Source organism: Podarcis erhardii, assembly GCF_964252035.2.
Source record: "Podarcis erhardii genome assembly, chromosome: 5".
Lineage (NCBI taxonomy): Eukaryota > Metazoa > Chordata > Lepidosauria > Squamata > Lacertidae > Podarcis > Podarcis erhardii.
This window is the reverse complement of record NC_138509.1, coordinates 61,314,719-61,329,504: the sequence shown is the minus strand read 5'-3', so window position 1 is coordinate 61,329,504 and position 14,786 is coordinate 61,314,719. Positions and strand designations below refer to the sequence as shown.

The 14,786-nt window shown below is 39.9% G+C and overlaps 1 protein-coding gene across 2 annotated transcripts in view; it reads right to left on the bottom strand.

Annotated features, from left to right (window-relative positions):
* The window catches only part of NGEF (neuronal guanine nucleotide exchange factor), a 62,398-nt gene that overhangs the window by 34,516 nt on the left and 13,096 nt on the right, over positions 1–14,786 (bottom strand). For both annotated transcript variants that reach the window (XM_081864600.1, XM_081864601.1), the window contains exons 2-4: positions 8,206–8,295; positions 5,607–5,946; positions 2,865–2,994 (exon numbers count right to left, since the gene is read on the bottom strand). In XM_081864600.1, coding sequence (XP_081720726.1) covers positions 2,865–2,994; positions 5,607–5,871 — 395 coding nt within the window. In that variant the 5' untranslated portion in view covers positions 5,872–5,946; positions 8,206–8,295. The remainder of the gene's footprint in view (positions 1–2,864; positions 2,995–5,606; positions 5,947–8,205; positions 8,296–14,786) is intronic.

Below are 14,786 nucleotides of genomic sequence, written 5' to 3'. Positions count from 1 at the left end.
ACATGCAGCTAAAGTTCTCTGGACTAGCCAAGTATGTATGAACTTTGGACTGTTTATTCCTGCAACTAGTCTATGAATCAGGAACAGAACATTTTTAGGGAGAATCTGTGATCTGGGAGAAGAGAAGATGGAGGAAGACTGGAAGAAATTTAAGATGTATCTACAAAAACATTGTAATTTGGTTGAATGTTAAGAAGGATGCTAGATTATAAAAAATTGGCCACCACTAAATTAGATTTAAATTTGATGATAAGTGAGACTAAAGAAAATATAAATTTTTTTGGAAGAAGTGCTAGATTATATTTGAATGAGTGGACATGAGATTGTAAACAAGTTGATAATTTGTCTGGAAAAAATTTTTTAACGATGTAAATGGGAGCGGGAGACGTGAGGGAGTCCAAAGAAGTGATGAAATTATGTTTGTGACAGAAGTAAGACTGTTTATTATTTGTGCATTGATATTTAAAAACTTTAATAAATATTTATATATAAAAAAGAACATTTTTAGGGAGCATGTTATAGGGCTTCCTTATAAGGACTAATACAGAACTACCAATCATTTAAAACAAGTTGTGTGTGCAGTGCCAGGTCAATACATTTTGCTGCCAGAAGCAGGGCCCAAATGTATCCATCTGCCTGCTTGGGCCAAAGATTTTGCTTGATCACTCAGACACCAATTTCTGCCTTCACTTATCCTCCCACTGTGGTGCTGCCTGAAGCTGGACACTTGACTTTCCTGTATGGCAAAGTTGTCTCTGGCTATGAAAATTTGGTCACTGACACTCTACATAAGTGTGTTCACAATTTGTTGAAACACAAGTCTCTCCACCTGCACTTCTCCAGTCGCTGACAAAAACTCTGCAACAAATTTGAAGTTAGCTCCTAGTTTCTTATATCCTATTTCCATAGCTTTGCAAGCACTCTGGGGACTGGTATGATTACCATATTTCTGTCTATGGGTTCACTCAAATCTAATTAGCAGTGATTTTCTCTCAAGTTCTGGCAACAGTTTGAACATTTATGCTGAAGAGTATAGTTAAGATTACATTTATTTGCAACACAATTTTAAAAGAAAATGATGGAAAGGACAGAGGTGAGGCAGATGGGAAGGGCATGGGAAGTGGAGTTTTGATCATCATTTGGCCATTGAGTTTAAGACAGCAGAATGTCAATCTGGCATTGATCTTGAAATCAAAGCAAAACTTTATATGTGATGGGGATCAGATATCTTTAAGATGAAGCAGCTTAAAGACAGAACGTGTTCATGTGGTCACAGACACTCATATTTTGACATCTGAAATGGGGAAGGAAATACTGCATGGTATTTTTATCTACAAATGCTTTATTTTAGGATTAATGCCCCTGGTGAATTCAATAAAGCCTAAGTCTGCTGACCTTCAGAGCATGATATATATCGTGTATTTATCTTTTAGCTGTGTGGGCAGAATTTGTTTATTTTTTGCTTCTTTTTTTGCTGTAGTTTAACTTTAGGCTTAATAGTTTCACCTAGTGTGCCAGTAAGTTAATGGCTTTCTGCACCGTAACGGTGTAACAATTTTGCAATATTTGTAATCTTTAGTAATTCTTTTCCAAACAACTATTCAAGAATACAGTGGCCTTGATACCACCACCCTCTGTTGCAGCAGTAGTCAGAGTCCCCTTCTCTTCCCCTTCCTAAACAGATAACTGGGACATCATTATTTTATCTAATTGTATGCGACTTTGGTGGCATTTATCCATGAAACAGCTTACAAATCTTAATACAAGGTGATTGTACTCCATGACCCATAACAGCTAAGAAGTGGTGTGAAGGGGAACAAGCAGAGTGTTGTTTGCACTCATAGAACACCCACCAAGTGACTGGGCACATGGAACTTCTCCCATTCCCAAAGCAACCTTTCCTCATAGAGGAATTGATCATTTTGGTTGCCTTTTTCTAGACCTTTTCCATGAAAGGAATTAGAAATGAGGTGGGCAAATGGCTTTATTCAAAGGAAGCGAGGAAAACTCATCCTTTTTGAGGATTCCATTTCCAAATGTTGTCTCAGCATAGATATATAGATATATAGATATATAGATATATAGATATATAGATATATAGATATATAGATATATATATATATAAAATATGGCTTTATGGTATCGGCAGTATTATTTTCAGTTCCTTTCCTAATGACCCTTAGCATGGGATCTGCCTTTTCCACAGCTGCCACACACTGGGTCAACATTTTCATCGAGCTATAAAGCTAATATTCTCTGATCTTAAATAGATGATAGGCCTGTCTGTGGCCAACACTTTGTTCTGCAATGTATGTGGTCTACAGAGGTTGGGGAGGAGAGGATAGTCCATTGAGAAGGAACTGCCACTTCCTAAAGGAGGTTTTCCAACTGTTTTGAGTCCACGGCTCCCTTGACCACCTGCATTCTTTTTGCGGCACCCCTGTGGCTCTTAGGAGCTCAGTTATGTCAACCCTTGCCTGCAGAACTGGCAGCCCCTCACCCTTTTTCAAATACCCTTCCTTGTGGAGTCTTCCTTCATGCCCAGAATCCAATTTTTGTCCCATACTTTTCACAGAGCTTTCCATAGCTGTACCAGGAAGGCCTCTGGCTCCTCTTAACTGGGGAGAAAGACCTCTACAGCAGCCTATAGCCATCATTATCCAACAAGGGCTGCATAAAAAAAGAAAACAAGCAACTGAGGCCTGTACATATTTATAGAGTAATGGAAAAATTAAAACTGCGGAATAAAGTAATAAATGTGGAAGTGCTGCACGCAATTTGACCAATCCATTTGATACTCATTTAAAACCCATTTTATCATTTTTTGCCTTCTGTATCTCAAGGGAAATTGCTTTCTTCCTTACCTTTGCAACCATTGTTCTTCTGCGGCTGTCATATCTCGTTTTACATGTAGAGACAAGCCCTTGTGAAATATGCGTAACAATTCGTCTTTGTTCAGAAGCTCATTTCTGGCATTACCATTTTTTAGTGAGGCTTTGAAATAAAGAAATAAATGTTTTCTGTCAGTTCTATAAAATATTTGCAGTTAAGAAAAAATAGAGGTTGAGAGTTTTGTTTTGTGGCTGATTCTTTTCTTCACAGTTTTGTTTTGTTTTTTTACAAAAATATGACTACTTGATACATCTATAGGTAAGCTTGTGGCTGTTACCTTGCAGAAACCCCAGCCCTTAGTTTCCTGGAAGCTTTCCTAGAACTTAGTTTCATTATTGAGAAAGAAGGCTCAGAGATATGTTCTCAGGCATTGGCTTTAAATTTGCTTTTTGTTCCAGGAACAGAATGACAAAAGTCCTACATGCTTCCATCAAAATGAGCCAGAAAAAGTTCCCATAAGAAACCAGACATGATCTCATCTGATTCATGGCTGTTTGTTAAAATTTGGGAGGATGGGAATGAAAATGATGCGCTTTACCATTTTATCAGCATAAAGTACAGTACTTTGCTGTTAATATGCATTTTCCCTCATTTGTTGCACACTTTCGTGTCTGATGGATACACTCACATAGCAAGAATGTCACATTTCGCAAATGCAGTATTTTTTATTTGGAAAATGTAGCATTTCTCCCAGACAGTGCATTGATTGCTATTATGGTTGCTGCACTGAACATGGTTGTATGAGCATTTTATACGGGATTAATGGGGACCAAGTAATTTTTGTGTGTGAGGCAATTAGTGATAAGCTTTCCCCGGCTATTTGTTTGATACCTAACTATATTCAGTTTACATACAATTTCTAGTTACCACTCTGCCTTTCTTCTGTGACAAATTTCATAATGGATTGTGGAGCTTTTTCCCGTCTGCCCTTCTCTACCCTCTTCTACCTGCAAAGTGTAAACCCTGAGCTAGTCTGCTATTTGATGTATGAGACATTTGACCTTGATACTGGGGCACATTATATCCAGGAAGCAGCTGATTAATCATGCTGCTACTTCTGCCCTTTCAGCCTTTTCACTGGTTCATTTGGGTGGGTGGGATAGGAGGACAAACCCATAACCACAACTGGCTCCAGACTGCTTTCTCTCACCAGAACCCCAAAATAAGAGAGGGGGCAGGTGAACACAGAGCCCATGTGCAAGGGGCAAATGCCCAGACCCAGTTCTACCTAAACAGAGTCGGATCAGCTTGGCGCAGTTCTGTAAACAAACAATACATCAGAGATCTCAAATGTAAGATAAAAGAGCTCACCCATCGTTGCTGTCCGTGTACTTTAGTTATTGCTGCAAGATGAGGTTCTCCATATGCCCAAGATTTAGGCTTTACAGGGACACACGGTACCCATTGAGGTATGAAGGCTGAAGATAATTCTCTGCTAGTTGCCTGAATAAATGTTAGCTTAGGTGAAAGAGAGATTCCCTGGCTCTTCATAAAGTCCTGTTACGTTCTGAAGACGTCATGAATTCCTCTTCTAGTTCTTTAGGTGAGCAGCTGCTGCTTCAGCAGTGGAACAGCAGAGAGTAGGTAGGACCGCAACTGGTCAGACTACACAGATTTAAGTTGTAACTTGTAGCAGATCAGCTTGTTTTCAAATAGATTCTGCTGGGACTGAAACAGGCAATGATGTCTTTCTTTACAGTTGTTATAAATCTGTGCTGTGTGTAGGTCAGATTCTCCTCATCTGCACCAAACTTGGTGCAGAGGCTCTGTTGAGCTCAGGTGACTCAGTGAGGAAATCTGTTTTGTTAGCCTTGCTGCATACTGCATTCACTGGGTGGAGAAATGTCTGCCCTAGCATACAAAAGAGCTCATTTTGTCCATATACCATACTACAATGACTGGAGCAGCATATTAAGTAGAAGTTTTTAGTCTTGTGATATCTTCTTGGAGAAAGGGAAGAGACTTATCTTGTGTGTTATATTGCAAGAAGAATGGGCCCAGTCTTCTGTGAGAGGGCATTAGGATGGGGTAATTTGTTATCTAAGCTCATTTCCAGAAGGAGAAACAAAAAACAGCTATCTCTTTGGGGAGAAACCCACTTCTTTGCCAACAAAAGTTGTCTTTACCTGGCGTCAAAGAAAAGTTTATTGGCAGAAGCACAACAATCATCAAGATAACGTAGAGGAAGAATTTTGAATGTGCTATAGACATGCTAAGTATTATTAATTACTTTGCTGTGTGGTTTAGACAACAACAATCTTGTTGTGTTTGGTTCTCGAGACTGCAGTCTAAACACACTTATTAAAGAGTAAGTTCCATTGCACTTAATGGACTTGCATGTAAACTTGTCTAGCATTGTGCTGTTAATATGTGTCTTGCTCCAGCAGACACTCTCATTTGTATAAAATATTTTGCTTGTTCTTGCTGTTCGTTCCTTCTTTAGTTGTGGGTCTTGCCAACCAAACAGAGCTTCATTGTAAGTGAAATGGCATCAGATCTCATCCCGTTTGGCTTTGCAGTTTCAGACTTGCAGCAACTTGATATCCAGTAGGTGCAGCCGGTGTATGAAGGCAGGGACCCAGATTCTGGAGTCTTAAGAAGTCTGTCACTGTTCTTCCTGTAAAGCCTCTCCCCCAACCCTTGCTATATACTTTTACCCAAAACTCTCAGTCTCAATGGGCAAAGAAGGGAGAGTAACTACTTAGACTACTTACCTTCAACACTTTCAGTTTGAACTTCTCTGCTGCTCCTCGCTTTCCCTCTGTTCCGAAGTCTGAAGGAGCGGTAGTACCTGGAATTTCTTCGAATCGGAATGTAGTGCGTCTGTGATTCCTTCTCAGTCACATGGTCGGAAGCCTCTGACTCATCATCGCAGATCAAGTCCACGCATGATACTGCCTGTGAAGAACTATCCTTCCAATGACCATGGACTGATTTCCTACTGTGTCTTTCTACCTCTTCTAGTTCTTCTGTCTCCATGGCAACAAGTTGGATTGTTTAATAACACCAAAGCAGACAACGAGGAACCTTTATAAATTCCATCAGGTCTCTTGGCTTTAGAATTAAAAACAAAGTGTAAGAAAGTTTATTTAAACAGTAAAAGGAAATTTTTCATCTATAACAATGTAGAATTTCCAGAGGGGAGACATATTAATCATTCTGTTGCAGCAAAATGAACAGTCTTGTGGCACCTTAAGTACTAACAAATTTTATTATGACCCAAGCTTTCATGGACTAAAGTCTACTTCATCAGATGCAGGAAGTGTAATCATCAGTTGGAGATACATAAACACACAGGATGGCAAGGATGAAGGTTAGGGGATGTTCCTGATTATGGTTCATTGTTATTGGCACAGGTGTTATCAAACTGTCTGAAACATTAATTTAAATGTTGATATTAGAGTTATCATGCTTTCAGAAAACTGCATTGGGACATGATATGTCATGATCACCTTGAAAAACTATTCAAGCTAAACTCCAAATTCCTCTGCAATAGAGTTATTTTTGAATGGGAAACATTTGGTCTTCTCTGACGCCCTTGAAGACACAATTTTACACTTTCATTTAAATTGTCTATTCATATGGTACAAACAAAGAACAAAAAAGGATCTAGATGGAGATTAGTAAATGCACTAATCCCAGAACCTGACCCCTTATGCTACCCTAAGGAAAATAGAAACATCTCTACTCAGGAAGGACCTTTGGCACCTCCTCTTTCCCCTCCAGACTGACACCTGCAGAACTGGACAAGGATCCTTTAAGCTGCCACAGCCAGCTCCTCAGTGAGGTGGTGGCAACTGCTCTATAGACCTTGCTGGACTACATAAGATCTTGGATGACCCCAGTTATTAGCTGAGATGACACCTTCCAAAGTTTTGTCAGTGGGGCCCAGGACCCTAACCTGTTTGATCTGTTTCCTCTTTCGGGAATGTACAATCTCATTGAACAGCTCACCTCTTATATACCCAATTGATCTCTGTGCCCTGCAGATGAGAGCCCCCTGCAGATACCATCATATCAGGAGTTATTCTCCGCTCAGCATAGGAATCAGGCCTTTCCTGTTGTGCCACTGTCATGAATGAGCCAGCCCTCAGGGAAAGTTTGCAGCCAGCTCACAGTGAAGGAAGTAGCTGGGAAGAGAGAGGGTTAATCTCTCAAGACCGAATTATTATAGCCGAGAGCCAACTCCCCTGCCCTTAGGAATGTCAACTGATAAACTTGCAAAATGCAGGGGCTAGAAACGAAAGCAGCTCAGAGAGCAGGAAGGACCACGGAAGTACTGTTTCAGAGAATGAGGAAGGGGTGGAAGCTGACCCCCTTAGTCCAAGGTCTAGGTGTATGGGACAGAATACGTCAAAAGAGGAAGTTCAGCTGTTTCTGGTCTCGCTGGAAACACCCTGCTTAAAAGGGACACCCTTGATTTATAGATGGATGGCTGTGATCGCCATTCCGCTGAACTCGGTTTTTGCAATAAATCTTCTATTTAATAAATCAATAAATCTTCTACTATGCTCGTTTGTTATCAAGACTCCCTGACAGCCACGTACCCTTTGGAATTCACTTCTCTTAAATATTAGACAAGTGCCAATAAATGCTGTCTTTTCAGTGCCTCTTAAAGACCTTCCTTCTTAAACAACCCTTTTCAGTTGAGCTCTCTTCTTAGCTTATTCACAATTTTCAAATGCTGTGGGGTGGATATATTATAGTAAGTGTTATTCTCTAGGAAGAATTGTTAGTAGTAGCTGTCAAGCCTCAGTATCAAGGATAAGAAATTTAGCACATTTCTAATTCAATGTCATTATCAAATCCCACCCCCCAGGCAAAAAGATGTCATTGATTTCTCAGAGCTTTGCTGGAGCTTGTTTAGGGCAAACAGGAAGCTGTTGTTTTACAAGATAGGAAAAATCAAGCTAGTTATCTTGTTTCAATTCATAACTCCTAACTAAAACTGGATCTGGAGCAACAGGACTGTTTAATGTCTGCTGTATGTCCACCCTTTCCACATATAGCCCCACCAATGCATTAAATAAATATCCTCCTTGGCTAGCTATGACCTGTTGTTGCTCGTCCAGTACCTTGCAAAAGCTTCAGATACAAACAAGAAACAGTTATGAATTAACTTATTAACAAGACCCACCCATGCTGGTTCTTACAACTCTGCCTTTCTGGTTTTCAATCATCTTTTTTGAAAATTAAATATAACACATTTCCAGTAAATACATAAAACATAAAAAAAGCTCAGTATACAGTTACATCAATTATACATCTTAATTGCCTAAGACTATACACACACACACTTATACTAAAAATTACCTTTTAAATCCAGTTATAATCTAAACAGCCAGTCTTGTTTTTAACTTTTGCCAATGTTCGGTTGTCTGCAGAACTTGTTTCTTTCTGGACCTGTATGTAAATATAGCTCATTTCAGACATCACACCAAGCTGTGGTTTCAGCTAACAATAAATAGTCTAGGATTGATCAATGGTCTGAGTTTCCCTACATGCATTAGGTAAATAATGGCATAGAGCTGCTTGCTTCTTCTTCTTTTTAATCCAGCTTCATAAATTCACTCCTGTCTTGATGATTTAACAGGTGTGGTTGGAGGTGGGTGGCATCAAGTGACCATCTCCTCCTCCAGCCATGCAGGAAAATAGTGGCACCCCTGGACCAACCATGGCCATGCCGAGCAGCAAATGCCACTCCCCCAGAGCCCCAAGTTAGCAGATATTCTGTACCTCAGTCAAACTACACCTGCACACATTCACCCACACTCACATGCTGAACAGTTACAGATCTCAATAATTCCTTGGGAGATATAAAAGGCCACACTACAACACCGGCAGCCTAACCCTATGAGACTAAGATCAAATTTAATTTAGGACTATGCAGCATTTATGTAGCAGAACAAAACAAAAATGACAGTCATTGTCCAGAATAGGCATAAAAAACAAGAGGATTGTGTACAGCGGGGAAAGCACCTAGTAAGAATGTGCAAATGTGATGGAAGTCTAACAGTGCAAACCTATGCAGGCTCATTCTGGAGCAAGTCCCATCAAGTTCAGTAGGCCTTCCTCCCAAGTAAATGGAAGTAAAAGCTTCCAAACTGCATGTGACTGTGGTAATGGAGGACAGGGAGGCCAGCCTTGTTCCCAAAACAATATTTATTGTGACAAACAATTGCCACTATTGTCATATTAATGCTTTGCACATAGTGGGTTGTATCCAACCACATTCTGTACATAAGTTAGTCAATTTAATTGAATAGATATACTCTGGGTAGAACTGAAGTTGGATACGACTCAGTAATTTATTTATTTTTACAAAAATTAAACCAGATTGTGGAGTTTCGGAATGGTAATCAAGCTTATTGTCAATTTCCACTGCATTCAGTACTCTAGGAAGCCATGGGTAAAGGAACATAAAGCAAGTAAAGGACTCATTCATACAACCATTTTGGCAAAATGGGGATTTGTTGAAGCCACTCAAGCTTAATTTTTTTAATGCTGTGACTGGCCTTGTGAATATTATTCTTTATTGAGACCATAATCTTTCATCTCCTGTTTCCACTCACATTTTGAGAGGGTTTTCATACAGTAGCTAGGCATCGGTTGATGGAACCTATTGGAGCATTCACAGGATGAATCACCATGCCATCAGTCAGCTTGTGGTGGCTTTCATCCTGTTAAGAGCGGCGGTAGGATATGGCAGCCCAAAAATGTCCTCATAGGAAGCACTACGCTGTTGCCTGATTGAGTAGGTGAATTGCACTGGCATGAAGGTGCTACATAAAGACTAAAATGAATGATGTGCTTTCAGAAGAGACATTTTGCTTCACCTCTAGGAAACAAATAGTGCTGAAATTGCGAAGATGACTCATTAACAGTGTAACAGCTCTCAAGAGAGGTGAGGAGAAATGCAGCAAGAAGAACAACAGGGCGCAGCTGAAGGGAGTATAATATTCAGACTTGGAAGACTTGGAAGCATTAGCCTTCTGGGGGTGGAAATATACATGATGCAAGTTCTTTATCTTCAAATGTAGATTGCTGTCAAACCACAGTAAAAAAAATGAGGGAGGGCAGAAGAGGGGTACTGAACTCTTTTTTCCATTATCAGTTTCACCACAGCCCTGTTGCAGATATTAATATTGTGCATTTTGAAGCGACTGGAAGCAAAAGAACTGACTCCTTTTGTAAGGCAACTTTGTCCCAAATCATAAAAATATTATTCAAACTTTACTTGCAGAACTTTCTTCATAACAGAATTAAAACATCCAATGATACATCCAAACAGTTCCAGAAGACATATGCCGTTCGAAGTCATAGGCTCAGCATCTTACAAAATATGAAATAATCCAAACAGACCTATAAGTAAAGGTCTCTCTCCTTCAACATCCATTTTGCCTAGCTCTGTTTTTCTGGAGAGCTTCATTTAAATCTTCCTTCCATGCAGCCTGGGAGAGAACAAAGAAGCAGCCACCACCTTTCCAAGATAGCAAATTTGCAACTCAATACCTTTATCACCTGATCTAAGGTTACTCACTCACGTTTGATAGCTAGCAGAAAGCAACAATCAGTTAGTTATCAACTCACCAAGAGCTCAGAGTGCTCTTTTTGCTTTTCCAAAGCTTCAGTGGAATCTCCCTATGTTAAATCTTTTCACCAATAGATAAACATTCCGATTTCAATGTCAATTAAACCAATTATACTTAACAAGCCTCTCCTTCAAGGTTGCTTCCCTAACACAACCACCCCTAGCCAGTAGCAGACATCATATTGGAAAAAAGTGGCTGGAGGAAGGAGTTGCAGAGTGAAAAGTGGCTGGTTAGCTGCTGCTTCACTGGAAATCCCTCAGTGACTTGCATTCTAAATCTGCTGCTGTCATATATAATTCTAAATAGCTGAGGGGAATTAGCTTTACTACATTCTCAGTATAAGATCAAAAAAGGAGAGGGCATGTCAAAGTTGGTCAATTGCAAAGTATGTGTCTTATATCAGAACAGCATTCAAACAAGACCTCTGCAATAAGGCAAGAAATATACCGGTAAACTGTTTTGCAATAGGGTTTCCTTGGCTGTGTGAGAAAGAAAATAAAGCTGGGGCTTTGTTTCAGCCAGAACTTGCCGGAACTCAGTTTCAGCACCTCTCAGTTGGGTGCCATTGCCATTCTAAGAGAACGAGGGTGGTACACATCATACGCATTACTACCAGAGCAAATGCTAAATTGATCAGGTCACAGGAACAATGGAAATCTAAGGAGGCTCAACAATAGAATGTTGGACAGAAGGCATACTGGATCAAGCAATAAGTGAGCAAATATTGATATAAAAGCAGGGGAAATCTGGAAGACATTTTTTGAGCTATTTGAACAAGAGACGAAAGCAGCATTGAACTGTGGTTCTGATTTAGACTCACACTTCTTTTTGCTAAGCCCTTTCCCTCCCCCCTACACTTCAAATTCCTCTATTGTTGTTGATGTTGGTGGGACATTGAGTTAGGACTGGCCAGGGATGGGAGACATAATTTTATGTCTACACTTTGTGATATGTAATTAATTATTTATTCTACTGATACTTTAAAAATTAATGAAATTTGTCATTATTATTTTTTTAAAAAGGCAGCCTGAAAATATGACTAATTTTTCAAGAGAATGTGTTAATATACAAGGAGCAGAATCAGAACTTTATGGACCAGTAAGCTGCATTATTTTATTGCACGGAGAATGAACAGAACCCCCTCCTCCGGTAGCATATTATGACATTTGGAGTGTTCTACTGCTTATACTGCATTTGGGTTAGCAATCCTGTGCTGACAGTCATACTGAAATGTTCTTGTTGTTATTCTAGAATATACAGAGAGAGGCTAATAAGGTCAAATATTAATGCAGTGCTGAAGACTGGCTAGGCAATGGATGAGGAATTTGAAGAATGTGGAGAATGTATATGCTTTACTGTTCAATGAAAGTATTGCTGTATTTGAATTGGCTTCCTCTTGTCCATCAGAAGGCTTATAATAACTCTACAAAAGGACCCCTTGAAGAAAGACAAAGTCAGATGCATGGATGTGGAAAACAAAGCATAAGCTGTCCTTGCTTTCGGAGGAGGAAAGTGGCTGGATTTCAGTTACTAGAAGATCTTCATTGGATTCATACGATAACGCTATGTCTGATGGACAACTCATTATAATCACTGGATTTAAATTACTTCAACTCCATTCGTTTCAGAGGGTCTGCTCTGAAAATGACTTATTTGGGTAGCATCCCTGGGAATGTGTAAGCTGGGGTCCTGGAAGGTATAAAAAATCCCACCTCCTACATAGCACCATAGCACGAGACATGAGACACCTGACTTCTAAAGTTTGAGATTAGGCAGGAAGCACTTCGCCTAATCCCCAAATGGATTGGTACACCTGTCTTCAATATGTGCAGTAGCCGGGAATTAGAGTCTGCGGACACACACCTCATGACACACAACCCCAAACCTTCCTTGCCCTTTTAGCATACTTTGTCATATACAGTGGTACCTCAGGTTAAGTACTTAATTCGTTCCGGAGGTCCATTCTTAACCTGAAACTGTTCTTAACCTGAAGCACCACTTTAGCTAATGGGGCCTCCTGCAGCTGCTGCGCCGCCAGAGCACGATTTCTGTTCTCATCCTGAAGCAAAGTTCTTAAAACCGAGGTACTATTTCTGGGTTAGCAGAGTCTGTAACCTGAAGCGTATGTAACTTGAAGCGTATGTAACCCGAGGTACCACTGTATTGCTAAACTCCCATCATCCCTGATGGGACTGATGGGAGTTTGATTCCAACAACACACATTCCCAACCCCTGATTTAAACTTGGGGGCTTTACTTCCCCTACAGTTTAAGGAAAGTCATAGAGGACTGGTTATTGAGGATCAGGGAAAACACTTTCCCATGGTGCTGCCTATGGATCAGACACGGCTTTACATAGCCTTTTGTGAAAGTGCTTCACATATTCATCCTTAGAGGGTTTTAGGCCAGTTATGTGTGCCTGTGATTGTCATAGTTGATAGATCAAAGGAAGTAAACAGTAGTACGTAGTACATTAAAAATCCATCTTCAAATGTTGAATTCTTAAAACGTATCTTAGAACATGTGGCTAACAATTGAACATGTAAGTGTTACATATTTAAAGGTAAAATTATAGTTAGAATTGCTCTATTTGTGCTAACACGGTACTGCCATTTCACACTTCTGGTATTGATTCATTATGTAATAAAAGCAGATACCCAGGGTTCATAAAACATGTTTGCAATAATAGTTAGTGCATCAAAGTTCACTTAGATCATTCACATCCTGCACAAATCTGTGCTTTGTCTCATGGGTCTCATCGGGGAGAAGCAGCTAAAAGCAGTTATCTTAGAGTAGCATTGCTCCTTTGGGGCTATTAAGCAGTCATTGTCATGTCAGAAAAGTCAGCCTTCGGCATATTGAAAACTAAGGAAAACAGAAGGCCTTTTCACTGCCATTATAAGATTTCAGAACTAATTAAACTATAGGCTAACCTTATTTTATTCACATTCCTAAAGCTAGTTCATAAGCAAAGATTGAAGGTCCTTTTCTCTGTAAAGAGTTCCCATACCTAAGGGAATCTATCATGAAATGTAAAGACGGATTAAAGGAAGCTTTGACCTCCTCTGCCTATTTTTCAGGGTGAAACATGATCGCATTCCAGAACCCTGATCTGGCTCATTCTGCAGTAGCATAAGCCTCTTCCATTTTAGAGGGATAAAAAAGTTGTCAGGAGAACAGCTTGCTTCGATGTCATTCTTTCCTTGTTGTGTGGATAAACATCAATCAATCTAAATTGGCCAGAGCTGTCAATCTTACACACTTCAAGGTGATTTCCAGATTTCAGTGGGACAAATGTTAACACCTTTTTCTCATAAGGCTGCTGTTAGCTTACATCACCAATGCCCAAGATCTAGTCAAAACACAATAAAATAGGATTTTTTTGTACCTTAAGTGCAGGGGTGAGGGACCTTTTTGAAGCCTGAAGGTCATATTCCCTTCAGGACAACCTTTTGGAGGGTCAGATGCCAGTTACCAGAGAAGCAAGAGGCAAAACTGGGCAGAGCAAACTAATGCAAATTTTACCTTTGCACACCCCTCTCTATCCTCCATGAATGCAAGCAAGAGGCATTATTGGAGTTCAGTGACACATTCCAGCAAGGCAAAAGCTCCCAAGGAGGATACAAAGCAGTGCTGCTGAGGGGTGTAACCTGGGGAAGAAGAGGTGTGGCCTGGATAGAGTCCAAGAGTCAGATAGACAGAAATGGAGGGCTTCATTTGGCCTAAGGCCTAGGGTTCACCACTCCAGCCTTAATGCAACAATACTCTCAGCTTGCAAGAGCCCCTGAAGGTATAGGCAATAATTAGAATTAGAATTCTAAAAAGGTAAACTATATGTAGTAATAATAATAATAATAATAATAATAATAATAATAATAATACGCCGCCCAACTGACTGGGCTGCCCCAACCACTCTGGGCAGCTACCAACAAAATATTAAAACACAGCAGAACATCAACCATTAAAAACTTCCCTGAACAGGGCTGCCTTCAGATACCTTCTAAAAGTCAAATAGTTGTTTATCTGTTTGACATCTGATGGGAGGGCGTAGATCTCTGAACTGAAGACAGGTGTGTTATTAACTGTCACTTTATTTCTCTTTCTTGCTACTTCTTAAGCAACATCTAAGCATGTTTAGGATATGAAAATTCTTTAGCTCTGATGTTCTTCTTAATGAACTAGTTGAAGGCCTGGTGAGGTGGGAATGTAAAGAAGTTTTTTTTAAAAAAAATGCTGGCATATTTCTGTGGGGAAGTGGAGATTGTCAGTAATATTATGTATTAAAATGGCTTGATAAAGTGTG